The sequence below is a fragment of the Molothrus aeneus genome, chromosome 3, assembly GCF_037042795.1.
Source record: "Molothrus aeneus isolate 106 chromosome 3, BPBGC_Maene_1.0, whole genome shotgun sequence".
Lineage (NCBI taxonomy): Eukaryota > Metazoa > Chordata > Aves > Passeriformes > Icteridae > Molothrus > Molothrus aeneus.
The window spans coordinates 9,576,259-9,593,739 of NC_089648.1; the positions used below are offsets into that span (position 1 = coordinate 9,576,259).

General features: G+C 47.2%; 1 protein-coding gene and 1 long non-coding RNA gene across 2 annotated transcripts in view; one reads left to right on the forward strand and one right to left on the reverse strand.

Annotated features, from left to right (window-relative positions):
• Positions 1-13,537, reverse strand: part of ISM1 (isthmin 1) — a 40,820-nt gene extending 27,283 nt beyond the window's left edge. The window contains exon 1 of the mRNA XM_066547785.1: positions 13,403-13,537. Coding sequence (XP_066403882.1) covers positions 13,403-13,537 — 135 coding nt within the window. The remainder of the gene's footprint in view (positions 1-13,402) is intronic.
• Positions 13,538-13,783: 246 nt separating this feature from the next.
• On the forward strand, positions 13,784-15,312 carry LOC136555187 (uncharacterized). The gene is made up of 2 exons (XR_010783437.1): positions 13,784-13,859; positions 14,588-15,312. It is a non-coding gene; the product is annotated as an uncharacterized lncRNA (long non-coding RNA).
• The last annotated feature ends 2,169 nt before the right edge of the window (positions 15,313-17,481 follow it).

A 17,481-nucleotide genomic window follows, 5' to 3' on the forward strand; every position in this document is an offset into this window, starting at 1 on the left:
TTTGGCTGGCATTTTGTAATTGGGCAGAAAAGTCCACATTGTGGGCTCTTTGGGATCAGTTATTGGGTTAAAAGGGAAAATAATCTAGGTGTCAGTTCTTAATGGAATAGTTCAGCTTTAAAAGACCTTGGAACAAGAGATTGTTGGCCATTTTTGCGGTGCTTTTCCAGTGCACCGAGCCTGCTGTGGACAGAGTGCAAAACTCTAAATAAGATAACAATAAACAAGAACCTGAAGACTGAAAAAATCCAGTGCATCTCTCTTTCCTGACACAAGACCACTCCAGGAGGGTCTCCCCTGACAGGGGAACCCCCTGGGAGCCAGAGTCCCAGAATTCGGGGAATTGGCAGCAGGTACCTGACAGACATCCTGCTCTCTCTCTCCACCTCCCTGGGCTGCCTGAGTGATCAAGAAACCAGAGGAGGTGGATTCACAGGAGAAAGGCCTCCCTCCAGTGACATGATGGGGAAGAAGAGCAAGTGAGTGGATAGGTGGCACACCATGGCAAGACACTGAGAACCCCTTCTCTGTCTAAGAGGGGAGAAAGGATGTGCCCTGGAGAGAAGCGCTGGCTTTTTGCACCGTGAATTCAGTGCATGTATATATAAATTTTCCTAGAACAGTTAGGGAGGGGGCTCTTTCCTAGAGCTGATTAAAGAAGCATGACTTGATTTTCAATTTCTAACGACTCGGGGGGCATTCCAATCGACTGCAGACAGGAAATGAATTCCATACATGCACTGCACAAGGCAGATGCTTTTGAATCTGACACTTACGTGAAATGAAAATATCTTCATTTCTGTCTCCCTCCCACCCCATGATCGCTAGTTAGTTCTGAGCTATTTTTAGGGTAAATGGTTTTATTTTTTAAAGTTGTTATAGTCTTAGCATGTGCCTGAAGCCACCCAGTTGCCACTGACAAGAAAGTGTATGGGAGCAGGCAAAAGGCATCTTTAGATTAGTCCCAGCAGCCCAACACAGCAGCAAGGTAAGAGAGGAAAGATAAGAAGCTCAATTTTGTGTGTCCTCACCTCCTCTGGCAAGGAACAGAGATGGAACCCTTGTGGATAAGCCATATCCAGGGAGGGAGAACAGCTCTATACAAAAAGAGATATCCCAAAGCAAAAGCAGCAAAGACACTGAAGGCTATGGCTCAGAACTCACTTCCAGCTACTTAACTCTGCTAAAGAAATAAATATATATATTTTCTCCTCATATAGCTCTCACAAGCAAACTGCAATAATTGTCATGGTAGTATTATGGGGTTTATAGCCCAATATAACAATGTAATTGCTGCTCCTTTTATCAATGGCAGCAGTGCATTTCAGAGAATTGGCACATGCATCTCTTTTCCCCCACTCAGTCCATATGTGTGCAAACACATGACTTCAGCTGCATACTCCCCTTGTATTTTATTGTAGGAATAGCACAAAGGATGAAAAAAAAATCAGAGAGGTGGTATTAATCTGGCCCTTACTCTGATGTTATGCAAATAATGAGTTTGTTTTATCTTGATGTTCAGACAGCCAAAGCTGTATTCCTAAGAACATGAAAAAATGATCCTCATAGGAGACAGAAGAAGAAAAAGGGATGGGTAGGTGAGAAAGGCAGCTTTGATTTATGTTATTCAAAGGGCCATGAATGCCAGATCAAAGAAGAGCAGGGATCAAATTCACATCCACTGGAGGATTTCAGCAGCTTTTTCAGAGCTATTGATCTCTCAAGGGCAAACCATTTTAAACACTGGGTGATGCCTCTAACTAGCCAGAACCCTCACCTTATACTGGCTGAGCCTCATGTAGTTTGCTTTCAGCAGCTGAGGAAAACAGCAACAGCCAAGACAACACAATCTGGGTTGGATGTAGGACACACAGAACTGAGCACAGAAATGGAAGGTGAGCATTTTCTGCACCTGATGCTGCCTCGCTACATCTGCTGCAGAAAATGGCCATCCTGGTAGATGTTCACTAAAAACCAGATTCCCCACTGACAAGCCCTGTGCTTGGTCTGAGGACAGACTGCTGTCACCCTGATGAGAGTTGTGGGCAGGGTTTGTTTGCTCAGTGCTGATTCACTAAAATATAAATTCACCTCATATTTTGTGCGGGATGAAGGTGGAATAAGACATCTAAGGAGCTACTGCAGCTCAGCTGGCAAGCAGTGACTTGTTCATGGCTTTGGACTCACAGGTCTAATCTGAACCCTTAGAAGGCACAGGATTCATCCCTAAATCAAGTGCTGAACTGTCAAATGCATCACAGATTGGCATCTTCCCCTCACCCCTTCCCTTCCTTGGGACAGGTGTCTTTGGACTCTAGCAGACAAGCTCCCTGATGTTTTGCCTTGTCAGTGGACTTCAGGATCATGCCTTAAGCAAGAGCCACTGGAATTTGGTGCAGCAAAGCAATTTAACCTGATCCAGCCCCAGACCATGTCCTAAGAGCTGCCTTTGGATCCCCTTGGAGCAGGCTCATTGCTGCTGCCATCATCACACCCCTGGAACACTCCCTTCATTGCTGCTGCCATCATCACACCCCTGGAACACTCCCTTCATGCTGCCTTCCACATTTCCTGTGCTGCACATAGCACATTATGGATTATTTGTCTCTTTCCAAGCTCTGCTCACATTTTGAGGCCTATCTGCTCCCACCAGCACTCAGCACATCTTGGTACCTTGAACATTTTCAGGAAGTGGATGACCCTTTTCCTCCTGCATGTTTGGATTGAGAGCTGGTGCTGATACCATTTCAACACACATCAAAATTCTCCAGGACTCTACCAGGCCAAACAGCTCATTTGAAACCTCTGCCATTATTCTTTTGATACACCTGAAGTCACAGGCAGTGTGGCTGCCCTGGGTCCCCTTTGAGGTATAAATTCACAAATGTTAGATACACACATATCAAGTCCCCCATTCTTTCCCAATAAAAGCCTGGACTTTAAAGCACAAGGTGAGGAATAGATACTCTACTGGCCAGCTGCAGTGAGCCTTTCATAAATAATGTGACTATCAACCCCCAAAATGGAAAACGATACTCCAGGAGCTCTGTCCTGCCTGACAAACATCTGTTTTCCTCTTGTAGAAAGGAATAACATGATAGAAAAAGTCAAATGCTGAATGCCTAAACAAACTGAATTAAGAAGAGATGGTAGGAATAATGATGGATGAATTGTAAACCACCGGCAAATGTTAAAGTTGCTGTACCCTTCTGCAGAACATTAAGCCTATAGTGCAAACCTCCAATAGACAGGGACTGTGCTCTATAAAAATCATGATGAATGCAGGCTTGTTTTTATATTATGGAGGTCCTAATCCTCCTCCTCCTCTGCCTTTGCTCTATTGTTACAACATCAAAGACCAACTGCTGGCCAAGATACAGTCAATATGAAAAGGGCGACCAGCAAATTTACTGCTTGACTTCATTCCCTTTAAATGGAATAGGCACCATGGCCCTTTTTCAAAGTCCAATCACAGACATATATCTTTTTTATTGGACATCATGTACAATAAAGTGAAGCTGTAACTTGGAAAAAAAATAGAACACCTTTAAAAAATCCCATGAGGTGAACATTCCTTTATAAAAATATCACTGTGGTTACATGTTTTGAAAAACTCTGGGCACTCCACAGGGCAAAAGGCATGGACTGGCTAGGTTATAGTTTAGCTAAGATGCATACCCAGGCCAGATATTGAGTTGGTTTCAAAAAAATACCTCAACCAACTAATAAAATTGATATATTTAAGATAGAATGCCAGCATCATTCAAATAAACTGTAATGGCAGCATTCATGCCATGAGACTCATTAACTGCTTTGTTATAGCCTGCTCTGTGCAGTGAGCCTTTACAGACTTCTTCTGACCAGAGAATCTTAAAATCAGGAGCACAAAATGCTGATATACAGACTGCATCTTAAACAACTCCAGTCTGATTACTGAGGTAACTTCCAGAGGTAACTTTCAGATGAGAGTTGAATCAGCAGACATTAAAGACAGAGGCATTTTTATTGCTCTCATGTTGCTAAATAGAAGAGAAATAATTTCTGGCTATGAAGTTAAATAGTTCATAAACAATTTACATGATGTAGGAGGCAAGTAGAGTGGGGTGTTACAGAATCTATGCTAGACAGCTATGGTTCTCATTTTCTGTTGGAAACTATTAATCATTTTTGTTTCTTTGGGTAGCTTGTGCAAACAGACATTAGTAGATATCTAGTTATATTGAGACCACTCTCATACTTATTCTGAAATCCTGCACTGATGCATATGGCAGGTAAAACTAAGCAAATTTATGTTTTATCTTTATAAACTTCAGCAGCAGCTTCCAGTGGAGTAATGATGGTTTCTTCTGAGGCTGCTGGGTTACTTCTAAGGCAGTAAAGATACCAAAGTTGTGTCATTGATTTTTGAAGCACTAGCTTAAAAAAATAGCTGTCTTATCACTAGGTCCTCTTGCCTGTTATTTCTGTTACAATTTCTCTGCTGTCACCTCCTGCCATCACAGCCTGCAGCACATCTCTTTCAGTGCAAGGACTTCACCTCCTGCTCAGAATTCCTGGGCATTTCTCTATTTGTGGAAGTGTTTTGACTGAGTGCCCAACCTCAGTACCTGAGCACCCAACTCAATGAAAATGCAAAAGCAAGATGCCTGAAAGGAGCATTCAGGAAGTTAAACCTGTCCCATGGATGACATGGGCCCAGTGACAGCTCCAGAAGAGGAAGAATCCACTTTTCTTAGAGTGGCAGAAACAGATGGGCACTATTGGCTTTTATAGGTACTTACAGAGAACTCCCTGGTTTTGTCATGAGAACTGATCTCAACAGCCATGCTGGCAAAGAGGAAATGTTAATCTTCCCAAGGAAGAAGAACTACTGTGGAACAAACAAACACCTGGATTTTTCAGTGCAGAGAAACATAACAGATGGAAATTAATTCATGCAACATGAAGAAAGCCACGCTGCAGGGCCCAGCTCATCCTTATGGATGGAGGTCCTGATGACATCTGCTGTGTGCTTATCAGTTCTGAGGGAAAACTGAGCTGTGAAAGATTCATATTCAAGAGGATCTTGGCTCTGCAGCTGACACAAATCATTGACTTGCCTTGCTTTGTGGAAGTCAGTGGAAGGAGGTCAATTTAAACACACTGAGAAGGCAGATCTAGCACAGAAGCATGAAAGCCAAGGGATGTTTGCACTCCTCCTGCCTTTCAATGTGCACTGACTCCACCAAGAGTGTGAGAGAAAGTTTTCATCCCTGATTTCCCCCCTCTCATCTTCAGGAGCACCTCCCTACATTAAAGGCTTAGAGATGAACAACTCCAGGCCTGCTTTTGTCCAGCCAGACTGCTAGAAGAGAGGAATAAAAAAGATATGACCCATGGCTATGAGTTCTCTAAGCACTTGAAAAACAAGGACAAAAGGATGAAGGAACTGCTTACCAGTAACGCCCACACCAGCTCCTCTACCCAAGCATTCTGGTGCCACAGAAGTGACCACTGTGGCAAGCCATCCCTTATTACAATAATAAGTTACATTTCACTTTGTTTTCTTTCTTTTTCTGGTATTTCAAATCAAAAGTTCATGGAAATACCAACACTGGAAATATTCTGCTCTTGCTGATGTACCAGTGAGCTCACTGTGCTGTTTCTTGGAAATGTTATTCATCTCTATGCTTTGGACTATGAATTTAGCATGGCATTTACTGTCTTTAAAACTTGTAAAATAGGCACAATGGTCTTAAAGTGCAGCAGTAACCACTGCATCTCTGAGTGCTTCCTTCTGCCTTTTACTGAAGCACTTTGTATTTTTCACTTTAAAGTTAACACTTCATTATTCATCTCTGACAGTGCCTCTATTCAGGCTGGAGACCCACTGCACTGCACATTGCTCACAAGCTACACCACAATACCGAAACCTCAACCTCCATAAGCTTGGGCTGACATTTGAAAAGTAAAATCAGGGGGAGAAAAAGACACCACTGAGAAATAATACCCTAAAAAAGTCACCTTTCTGATAACTGAACATTACTCAGTCAGTTCAAAGGGCTTTTATGCAGTGTAGTCTGAAAGCAGACAGCAAGGTAAGAGCAGTAACAAAAGGACCAAGTAAGCACTAACCAACACCATGAAGAGAACAAATGAGGCACAACTGGGTACTACCACATCTGTTTGTGAGAAACACTGGCAAAACACCCAGAAGAACGCAAAACAACCAGTGCTCACAGTTAAACCTGCCAGAGCTGCTAAGTCAGGATGTAAGCACTGAGCAAAATTACATGGTTTCAGTATTTTAGGTTTACACTTGTGTAAGGAAATATCTCAATTGTCTATCTATATATTCTAAATAGGAGTGTATTTCAAGATTTTAAAGTAATGCAGAAGAATGTAAGCATAAGAGAAGAATGCAAAATAATTTTCTAGTATTACTTGCACTCTGTGCACTTTTATATAATAAAGGAAAACAGAGGAGAAATTCTTAAGCATGAATGTTCACAAACCAGTGCATCTTAGAAAACATTAGAGATTTGCAAACTGATTTTTTCTTCCCACTGGAATACCTACCAATGACTGGGATTTCAGAAGTCATCTCTATCACATACGATTTCAGAAAGTTTTCAAACCTACACATTATGTTGGCAGGCCAAGCCTGCATTGTCTGCATCATTATCAATACTACTATCAATGAAGCCTTCTGGATTTCACTTTCTGTCAAGTTCTGAGATGCTGTGACATAACACAGCATCTGAGAGCTTAACACAAGTGTTTCCACCTTAGCAACAATTCTTTCATTGTTTTCTTTGATGGAGATTTCCACACTTTGGAACAATTCAGCATTGATTACTGACACAGAGATGTTGTAGATATGAGCAGAGACATAAGAACAATTCTGGATTCAAGCCACAGTTCCCAATTTACATCCAACACAACCTGTACTGGTTAAGCAGATGTCACCTCAGCAAAGGAATTCCACAGCAGAGCAAGGTGTCAAACAGCTCAGTATGCTGAACCTCTGAGCACTGGGAACCTCTAAGTACCTGCAGGTCATAAAAGTGATGTTACAAACCACAGGGGAGTACACACTGAGCAGCACCACACAGCACAACGATGAAGAAACTGTTGAGGCCACCAGCAGAGATGCAGCTCTAGGCCTCCTCCTTCTGTGGGCAGCTGGCACTGGGAAAGGACAGAACAGGGAAATGTGACTGAACCTAAGGGTTGGCAACCAAAGCAGGAGAAGCAAAGGAGAGAGTTTAATACCAAGCAAGTAAGAGCAAGGGGTCAGGAGCAGAGTGGTTGTTATAGCTGCTGTGACCAAAATTAGCAAAATATGCCTCATCCAATCATCTTGGTAAAATTTAACTCAGGAAGTTACATTCACACCTGCCTAACATTGCCCCTTGAAGCCATAACTGCAATATTCTTGGATAGCTGTTCTGAGTTATTGAGGTGCAGTAGCCCTTTTCCACCAAGGATACTTTGTTTTGCTATGAAATTAATCAAAGTGATAGGTATGAACAGAAGTTTAATTAATGCTTTCTAGAGATTTCTGGAGTTTGTTCTTCCTGTGTAGAACAAACTTCTCCACACAATTAACAAAAGTTAAAAATAAAAGCTACTCCAGAACTTGTGCTGGTAGTCCAGGTTAGATGAGACAAAGTGGAAAGCACCAATGCAGCTCCACCATGTCACTGGACCTCTCCCTGTAGCAGCCACTGTGTTTGGTGTTTGGCTCCAGGACCATGGGAATGAACAAGAAGACACTGTGATGGCCCAGGATGAATTTAGAACACACACTCACACTCTGCTTTCTTCTTACAAATAGCCCAATACTATAAAGAGCTGGAAAACAATCCAAAATCTTGCTTTAAAGAGAAATAAATAACTCAAAGAGATTCTTCAGTATGAGGCACTAGGAAAAAACTGCTCTGACCTGTAGTTACAGAGACAAAATAGAGAGGCACCTTGTGATTTAATGCCAGGTATTTATCAGTGATGATCCAAGATAAGCTGTACAGTAACTGTTTGCTGTTGAGCTTAAGAGATGTTTGGCAAAATATGCCTCATCCAAACATCTTGGTAAAATTTAACTCAGGAAGTTACATTCACACCTGCCTAATATTGCTCCTTGCAGCCATAACTACAATATTCTTGGATAACTGTTCTGAATTATTGCAGGAGTCTAAGATACTAAAATCCTTGCCACATCCTATCCTGAAGGTGCAGTAGTACTTTCCCACCAAGGATACTTTAGTTTGCTCTGAAATTAATCAAAGTGATAGGTATGAAGAGAAGTTAAATTAAAGCTTTCTGGAGATTTCTGGGAGCCAGGTTTGAAAGGAGAAAGGATGCCAGAGAATGGTCCTCTGCTCAGTGCAGCAACCTCATTCCTTCACCCTTGCTTCCCATTTTATCCTTTGCTTCCTTGCATGCAGCAGCAGCACACGTAAAGCTGATCACCCTTCCCTGGATCCTGGAACAAGCCACAGCCCAAGAGCCAAACCACTAAAGAGCACACACAGTTCCCTCCCCTGGGAGAGCAGAGAATGAACTGCACATGGTCTAAGCCATTGCTGTATCTCAGTACATAGCTGGAGGAACACATGCCAAAGGGTGAGCCTTAGCTAAGAATCTACACAGCAAAGCTGAGAACAGGTTCCACTGTCACTGCCAAAAAGCACAAAACAGCATCCCCTGTGATGAGGAACCCCCTCACCAAAAGAGATTCTGGGTTACAGAGAATCAGCCTGCCCAGCTCACAAGCCACCTGCTCTGGAAGCTGTTCATGTAATGTATGAACGTCTCTTAAGGCAGGGAAGGATTTAGGGTTCCTATTAAATACACAGTGTACATCCACTTACTGGCACCTTATACAGGCTAAAGGCAGTCTGGAAAACAAGAAGGCAGAATGTGAATGGACAGGTTTTCAAAGATGACGTAGACAATCATTTCCTAACAGAGCAAACCAAATGTAAAGCTCCAGAGCTCAAATTTACTTAAAAAAAACCCCAAGTCTAAAACGCTCTCAAAGTTAAACAGCTTGAGTCCTACTTAGCTGAAGAAGCCTGAAAGCTGAAAACTGGAGATAGTTTTACAAATTGCCTGAATGCAGTACAAGGGTCAGCAAGAACTCACAAGCCCTGAAGAGACTGAGATGCACCCCAGCAAAGGTAGCAGACAGCAGACCATGGCTAAACCACTCACGGCACTGAACTGGGGATCTTGGGAGAAAATTACAAGCTCATCCCTGTAAAGGGCTGCTCACACAGCTTAGAGAGTGACTCCTGTGCAACCATTTATAAGCAGCAGGATTGTGGAAACCCAGGGCACTGGGAATATTTCTCTGTCTGCTCTGGGGTGCCCTGACCCCCAGGGGAGCACTGACTTTGACCCTCAGTCATGGGGAAAGTTTCCTAAACTCCAGAATAGACCAGAATCCACTAAGGTGTGAAATAGATTATAGAGAGCATTGTAGGTGTATCACTTGGTGGGAAATTCAGGTTTTGGGGTTTTTAGTATATTGTGGATGGAAGCAAGATGGAGGGCACAGGGTGTCATCCTGAGTTTCTTCTTCATGCTTCTTCCTCCTTCTTCATGGGTTTGGGTGGCATTTTGTAATTGGGCAGAAAAGTCCACATTGTGGGCTCTTTGGGATCAGTTATTGGGTTAAAAGGGAAAATAATCGAGGTGTCCTTTCTTAATTGGATAGTTTAGTCTTAAAAGACCTTGGAACAAGAGATTGTTGGCCATTTTGTGCCTTCTAATGAAAAGCTGCTGAACCTACAGTAATGAGACTATTTTACTGATAAGAAATAATAAACACTGGAGTCCAAACATGAAATACCATCTCAAGTGCCTTCAATGCAGACCCAGAAAAACCCACAACTGGTACCCCCACACAGAATGTGTTTTTTCTGGTAGGGCTCAGAGAGCATTTCCAACAGGGTGTAATTGCTTTGCATGCTTATTGAAGAGGGAGACAAGGGCAGGAGCAGGGGGATTAAAAGGAAAATAAAAATCTGTTTACAGCATTGTGCTGCTTTTCAAATGATGTTTCCTTACACGGCTCCAGTTTTAGGCACAACTACTGAGTTTCAGGCTAATGTAATACTGCTGCAAGAATTGCAGTGGAGAATCTGACTTCATGTGCTATGGCATATATTGTTGGTGGCTCTGCTACTGCATTTTACAAGGTCATTTTTCTTGGTGTGGGAACACTGTTATTCTTGGTGTGCAAGGCTTGCTATGGAAAAATTAGAAGTGAAGGGGATAAACTTCACGATGAAATATTTTCTCTCAGAATGAAAACACAGATTTTAGAGCATCGTAAAGTATTAAAAATGTCTTCCAAAATTTATGTTCAAGCCTTCCCTTGGTTTTAGAACTATGTAAAAAGATAAAAACATACCCAAGCTGCTTTTTTCCATCTCTTAATATAGCTTCATTTGCTCTTCTTCAGAAAAGAAAGTCTGTAGTTCTTTATTTCATAAATATGCTCCAGAACTGCTTATGGATGATAATTAAATTAGACCTAGTAGAATTCTCAGCAGAAAAAATCTCCCCCTTCCTCAGTTATCCATTTTTTTTCCCATTTGGAAGAGATAGAAGGAAGGGAATAAAATCTGACTGAGAAACACAAGGCTGATTCCCTCTCATAACTCAAGATTGTGAGCTGTTTTACAACTCCAGCATGGGTTTCCCATTTTGTGCTCATTTGCCCTGCCACAGCCCCGTTCTAACAGCAGCAAGAGCAAGGAAAAAATAACTTAATTTTAGGATTGAAGGGTTTTTTTTTTCTATATTTCTTTCATCTCTCAGTCCAATTAATTGCAGGGGTTAACCCAACTGAAAGACCAAAGGAAATCAAAACCTATCCTACAAAATCCTTCCTTCATTTGAAGGACCAAGGACGGGAGAAAGAGAAGCTCTTCCTTCTCTCACTGAATCCGACTTCAAATGCTTACAAATGTTTTAGGCTATTTAAATCTCCAACAGTATTTTAAGATTACGAAGGATTCTTCCTGAATTCATTTTACGTAAAAAGGACCCAATTCTACCTCATTTGTGCAAACAGACTGCCTAAGCCCTAATACATCATATCCTCTCTTTGACAATTGCCAGGGACATTTGATACAAATTTGCCATGTCAAAAGACACCTACAAACATCTTTGTTGCAAAGATTACTCTTTCCTGGATTTGCCACACTTCTTCAAGAGAAACTTCATCAAATGCAACACCGATCTACTCACTTCTCACAATCACTCCTCTCCACAGATGTACCAGGACAGAAAAACCCTGAGAGAAGTCTAAGTGCTCATATCAACAAGTCTGAATTTGTGCAGTATTTTCCACACTGATTCTCTCCCTGTGAGTGCAGTGCACCGGGATTTTGCATTTACTTCAGCACGTGCCATGATACAGCCCAAAACCTGCCAAAATCAGAAGACCCCAGTGCAAAATTCTCATTGAGCATCTGCCTGCTTAAGTGCAACTTTCTAAAGCCAGCAATAGAATCCCTGGAAGTTATAAAACCAGAAAATAGATAGACTTCCATCTGTTTAACCAATTGCCCTAATCAATATCCTTTCCCCCGGTAATGTTTTGTACAGACACCGTCTCTCAAGTACATAACTGCAGAATCAATGGAGTTGGGAAGTATGTAAGAATTTCAACTCTACAAATGGCAAAACATTATGAAAATATGAACTGCTAAAGCTATCACGGTGCTTAAAGGTGCAGAGTTTATTAAGGTAATCTGTAAAACATCACCGAACAGAAAAAATTCTTGAAGCCAACAATCTACAGGTTTTCATGAGACAGCCAACTGCAATGATAATAATCCAAGATAATTATCTGAAGATGATTTTCCTCCTGTTTCACCCTAACCTTACAAGAGTGCTCTAAAAGGAGCTCCTCAGGGAAATGGCATCACCCAGAGTTCCCACTTGCCCAGATGTTTCTCTCATTATGTTACAAGCCTGTCAAGAAAAGGCAAATTCAGGGTTATTCTAATGATAGCAAACACCTCATAAAAAACCTCTCCAAATTTACTTTTCCAAGGAACATCGTTTAAAAAGGCATTCCCAGTGCCCATGAGAAAAGAAAGCATCATTTATAAAACATTATTACCCGAAATCTTGCAGATATTAAAAAAAACACATCCTGGAATGTCAAGCCGGTTATAAAACTGCAGCGAGAGCATGGTGGGGCCTGACCCACAGTGCAGGGCTCAGCACTCCCCAGCAGGACTCCCACCAAGTCCAGCAGGAGGTTTTCTGAGTTAGGGGGGACCTGGCTCCAGGCTGTGGCTGGGATGTTGAGCCTGCAGCTCTGGGTTCCCTCCCGTGGCCAGTGCGTTCATTTTGTGGACCACCAGCTGGGGATCCCCTGCATGGAGTGACCAGTGCAGCCTGCACTCTCCTGACTTCTCCCTGGCTTTTATCCTCTGCTGGTGCTATGATTCTTACCCAGATGATGGATGGTTTACAGAAATTTATGGCGATAATAATTCTGACATTTTTTTGTCAGTTTATCCCATGACTTGGTAGTTGATTCTATTTTACCGCTTGGATGGAGGAGAAGAGCGCTGGCCAGGGCACATGCAACTGACCAGAGATTTACAAGCTTTGTCTGCGGATGTTGGTGATGCTGCAGCTTTGATCACTGTCTCCAACCATTATAAATGAATGGCAACATGTGATACTGAATAAAAAGAACGACCTGCAAGAATACCGAAACAGAACAAAAAAATAGTCCTTCACCTCTGTCGGACATAATACACAGTGGAGTTTCATGGGAGAAGTCTTTCAAAAGCCTGGAATGGGCTAGCTGGGTCACAAGCGCTGTGCTTCACATCACAAGCACTTATAACCCTAAGTTTCTTGCCTATTTCAGGACTGAATGTCAGCCTGTCTCTTGGTGCTTTCCAAGGAAAGCCATTCACTTAGCTCCAACACTTCCCGAGACCATACACCCAGCAGTTCCCCTCTCACTCTGGGGAATCCTGTGCCCCACGAAGGGAGGATGCCCTGGGTGGGACACGCCGTGCCCGACACGGCTGTTCCCATCCTTTGCCTGCCCCACCGGCTCCCCAGGTGCGCTGCCCGCCGTCCGCTGCGGGAACACGCGTGGGAGCCGCCCCGACGCCTCTGCCTTTGCCACCGCTGCCCCGACAGCCTAAAGCCAAGGAGGGTGGGGGACACCCCGTAAAAAAAGCCCCGGGGAAAGCCCTCGGGCGGGGGAGCCCTCGGGGCCCGGCCGGGCGGGGCGGCGGGAGGAGGAGGAGGAGGAGGAGGAGGAGGAGGCGGCGGACGGGGCAGGTGCACGGCGCCGGCTCCCTCAGCTCGGCCAGCCCCGCGCTGCCCCCGGGGGACGCGGGAGGGTGCGCGGGAGGCGGGCGGCACTCACCTGCCGCTGGCTGTGGTTGCCGGCAGCCGAGGGGGCGTGCGGCTCTCCTCCGCCGCCGCCGCGCAGCACGGTGATGTGCAAGGTGAGCAGGAGCAGCCCCAGCAGCAGCAGCAGCTCGGCCGCCAGCCGCACCATCCTCTTGAGCCGGGCGGCTTTAGGGCCCCGCGGCGGCGGCGGCGGGCGCGGAGGAGGCGGAGGAGGAGGAGGAGCCGCGGCGGCCGCCGCCGCCGGGGCCGCCACCGGAGCGGCCCCGGCCCCGGCCCCGGGAGCCGCAGGACGGGCGGCGGGGACCGCGCCGCTCTCGGCGTCGGCGGGGCGGGCGGCGGGCGCGGGGCAGCGGCGGCAGCAGCAGCAGCAGCAGCAGCAGCAGCAGCAGCGGGGGCCGCCGCACCACGGCGGAGCCACGTCGGGGCGGGATGCGGCCAGAGTCCCGGCGCTGCCCGGCGGCGGGCGGCAGGTACCCGGGGCCGGCGGCGTCTCTGCGGGCAGCCCTGCAAGCCAGAGGCACCGCGGGCCGTCGGAAGGAGGGAGCGGGCGGCCGAACCCCCGCCGCCTCGGGGAGCCGCGGCCGGCGGAGAGCAGCGGCTTTCGGCGGCCGGCGGGGACACGCTGCGAGCACGGGGGGAGCCGGGAGTGCGTGTGCGACGGAGAGGGAGGAGGGAGGAGAGCGAGGCGGGGGGGGGCCGGGGACGAGTCTCACATGGCGGGGAAGCCGGGACGCTCCGAGGGGAGGAGAGAGCTCGGGGCTATCGCCTCCCTCCGTGCGCGGGGATGGGGGTGGCCCCCGAACCAGCTTCCCCCGCCGCCGCCGCCGCCGCCGCCGCTGTGTCCTCGCCCGCCCCGCCGCTCCCCTCTCCCCTCCCGACGGCCGTCGAGGCGTCGCCCTGCCTGGCCCGGCCCTGCCCGCGCTGCCCCGGCCCCTCGCCGTGCGGGGAGAACGGAGCGGGGCACGCCGCGACCCCCGCCGGCTCCCAGCTCCCCTCGAGCTGCGAGCTCCCCGGGGAAAAAGAGGGGCAGATTGCAGCTTCCCTCTCCCGTCCCCCTTCCTCTTCCTCCCCTGGCTCAGCCGTGGGAAATGGGATGGGGGGCAGATCTGGGTCGAGGGGATGCGAAAAGCTTCAGCTGCCCGCTGCCCTCCCGGGGAGCTGGATACCTGGCTCCATCTCTCCTCTCTCTTCCCTCCAGTGCCCTGGGGCTGGCAGGGGTAGCGCCGCACTCTCTCCTGCCACCGTGCGTGCGTGTTTGCGAGCGGCTGCCGCTCCTCCTGCCTGCTGCTGCTGCTGCTGCTGCTGCTGCTGCTTCCAGCCCCACTTTCTCGCCCCCTCGCTCTGTGTCGGGAGAGGTACGTGTCGGATGCTTTTATACTGCCCTGCCTCCTTCCCCTGCTCCCCCCCTTTTCCTTCGCCCTCTCTGCAGCTCCTGCTCCAGCCTGGCGTGTCCCCCCCCAGGCTGCTCCCCTCCTCCCCGTGCCGAGCTGCTCCTCTCCGTGCCCTGCTTTGCCAGGACATCCCACTCCGCACACACGGCCGCACCTTGCGTCCCCACTGCCATCCCTGCTCGGCTGGGATGGATCTGCCCTGGAGGGACACGTCCCTTTCAGCCGGTCTGTGCATCCCTAGTGGGATTCCACCAGGGTTTGAGACTCCTTACTCTTCCTCTTGGTTGTTGACCTGTGTCAGTACTGTGGAAAAAAATTTCTCTCTCAGATGGGAGGCCCTCAAATTTAAAAGTAACCTGGACTTGAGAGTATGTGAAGATGAGGGTTGCATTATCACTTGCTATAAGTCAGCGTCCAGTCTGAGGGATCTGGGCTGCTTTGTGGGTGCTCAAGGTGCAGCTCAGTGTAACAAGAGCAAACACAGCTCAAATCAACTTGAAGCATAAATAAAGCCACCTAACAAAAAATGGGAGTTTTGGAATCTTTGTTGTCGTTCTTGCGCAATTGGGAATGTTGTGTGTAAAAATGAGGATACGAACAATCTGTGAGTATGTGACAGCTGAGAGGCTGAATTGGTCTAAAATGTCTAAATTGGGGAAGAAGTATCCCCCAGTCTGAAACATTTTCATCTGGAGACCAGTGTCCTCAGCAGGGTTTCCTGCAAGGTAAAGGTGAGATGTTCTTCCAGTGTGTGGTGCCAGCTGGGACAAAGCACATCATGGGAGCCTTAGCTCGCACTGTGCCCTGGAAAAGTGGCACTTTTGGGGCATGAGGAGAATCAGAGCTCCCCAGAGGTTCCTTGCAGGTCTTGGAGCATCTGTAGGCTGTGGTCATGCGTGAGTCAGAATGATGTCCAGTGATAACCACTGTCAATGATTGCGCAGGAATCGGGCAAGAATATAGTTAATATGATTGCACTGGGCTATCATTAAAGATGTGACCAAAAGCCACAAACCCCAAACGTTCAGATTTAAGGATTTTTAAATCCACAAACATACTCCACGTTAGCACTGCAGAAGGCAATCAGCAATCATCAGCACAGATGATTGTGCAGGGCAGGGACTCCCATGAGTCTGCCCTGAGTGTGCCAGAGGTACAACTCCCACCCTGTGACAGCACTTGTTGAAAATTACCCAGTATGGCACCGATGCTCTTGGATCATCCAGAGCTATTCAATACTGCATAAAGCCATAACAGCCTGTGGGACTGTCACATGGCTTTTAAAAAATGTGGTGCCTTTTTTTTTTTTAACCCAAACATTCCTTGGGCTAATCAAGAAGATCAAAACACTGATTGTACTTTGGTTGTCATCGCTCGGCCTTGGCTCTCCTCCTGCCACCTTTGCTGCCATCCTGGTGGCAGTGAGCAGAAGCAGGGCAGCTACAGGAGGCAGGCTCGGCAGCCAAGAGGCACAAGTGTCCTCCAGGTTTCCCAAAGTCTGACCATACCTAGTGGCTGTTGAAGAATAGTGGAAACTTGGCACATGAGTTCTGCATTTCAGAGCTTCATAGCACCAGTCGACAGCCCTCAGAGCAAGGCTGAAGGCTCGTAATGCGAAACAGTCTGAGTGACAGCCTGGTTTAAAACACACATGGATCTACCCCAGCCAAGCTCTGGGTAATGCAAGCTCTCCCTTGCCTTATGAAACTGAACCCAAAGACATCTTTAATCCAGATGAGATGGGCCCGTACTGGTGAGCATCTCCTCGTGGCACATCAACGCACTGAGCTGTTGTGCAAAGCGAGGCAGGGACAGAGCAGGGCTGCTCGCAGCTGCAAGCGGGTGGCAGTGAGGAACCAAAGCCTCTTCCCACTGGAAAAAGTTGGTGTAAAAGTGGCACTTGGGAATGACATTGCTGCCTGTGAGGCTGTCTGGGGCAGCGAGGCAGGAGTGGGCACACACATGCTCTGGAGATCCCCCTTTAAATTCACAAACACTCTTCAGTCAGCAGATGACTTCATCAATGAGTCCAGATGGCTAAATCGAGACCTGCGGGGGAGATGGATTTAAAAGCAGAGGGGAAAGTTCTCTTTTCCCAGCTGGGTGGACACTTGCTCAAGGAGCCCCCATTTAGTCCCTGGAAGATGAAGTTCACCAGGAGGAGGAGACCATAGCTAGCCTGAGGGGGATGCTGCTCCTGGGATGTGGCTGTGGGCATGCCACAGGGAGCTGGATCAGCAAGTGGGTCTGGCAGTGGTGCTGGGATAAGAGAGGTGTGTTCCTTTGATGGTTCCCTGTAAAGGTTCACAGCTCACACCTCACCCCTCCATCTCCAGCTTTTACCTTCCATTTCTCTTCCCTCCAGTGATAAAGGCAGACTCAGCTCCTGTGTGCTCCCAGCTTCTTGCCAGTGCCAGGGAAAATAGCAAGAGCCGCTGGGAAAAGAGCCCAGGCTCTTTGATGAGCACCATAGTGCCCAGTCGGGTGGTGTAGCCCAGCTCAGGTGTGGCAGTCAGGAAGCTGTGGGAGGTCCTTGACACCCTGCCTCTCACACACCTCGCATGTTCCTCCTTGTGCAGCTTCAAGAGTGAGTAGTGGCTGTCCACGTTGCAGCCTCCACCACAGGGTGAGGACTCTCTCCTGGGAGGTGTTTCAGGAGCCTGTTGGCTGCAGCTGTGACCCTTACACCAGCCTGCCAACA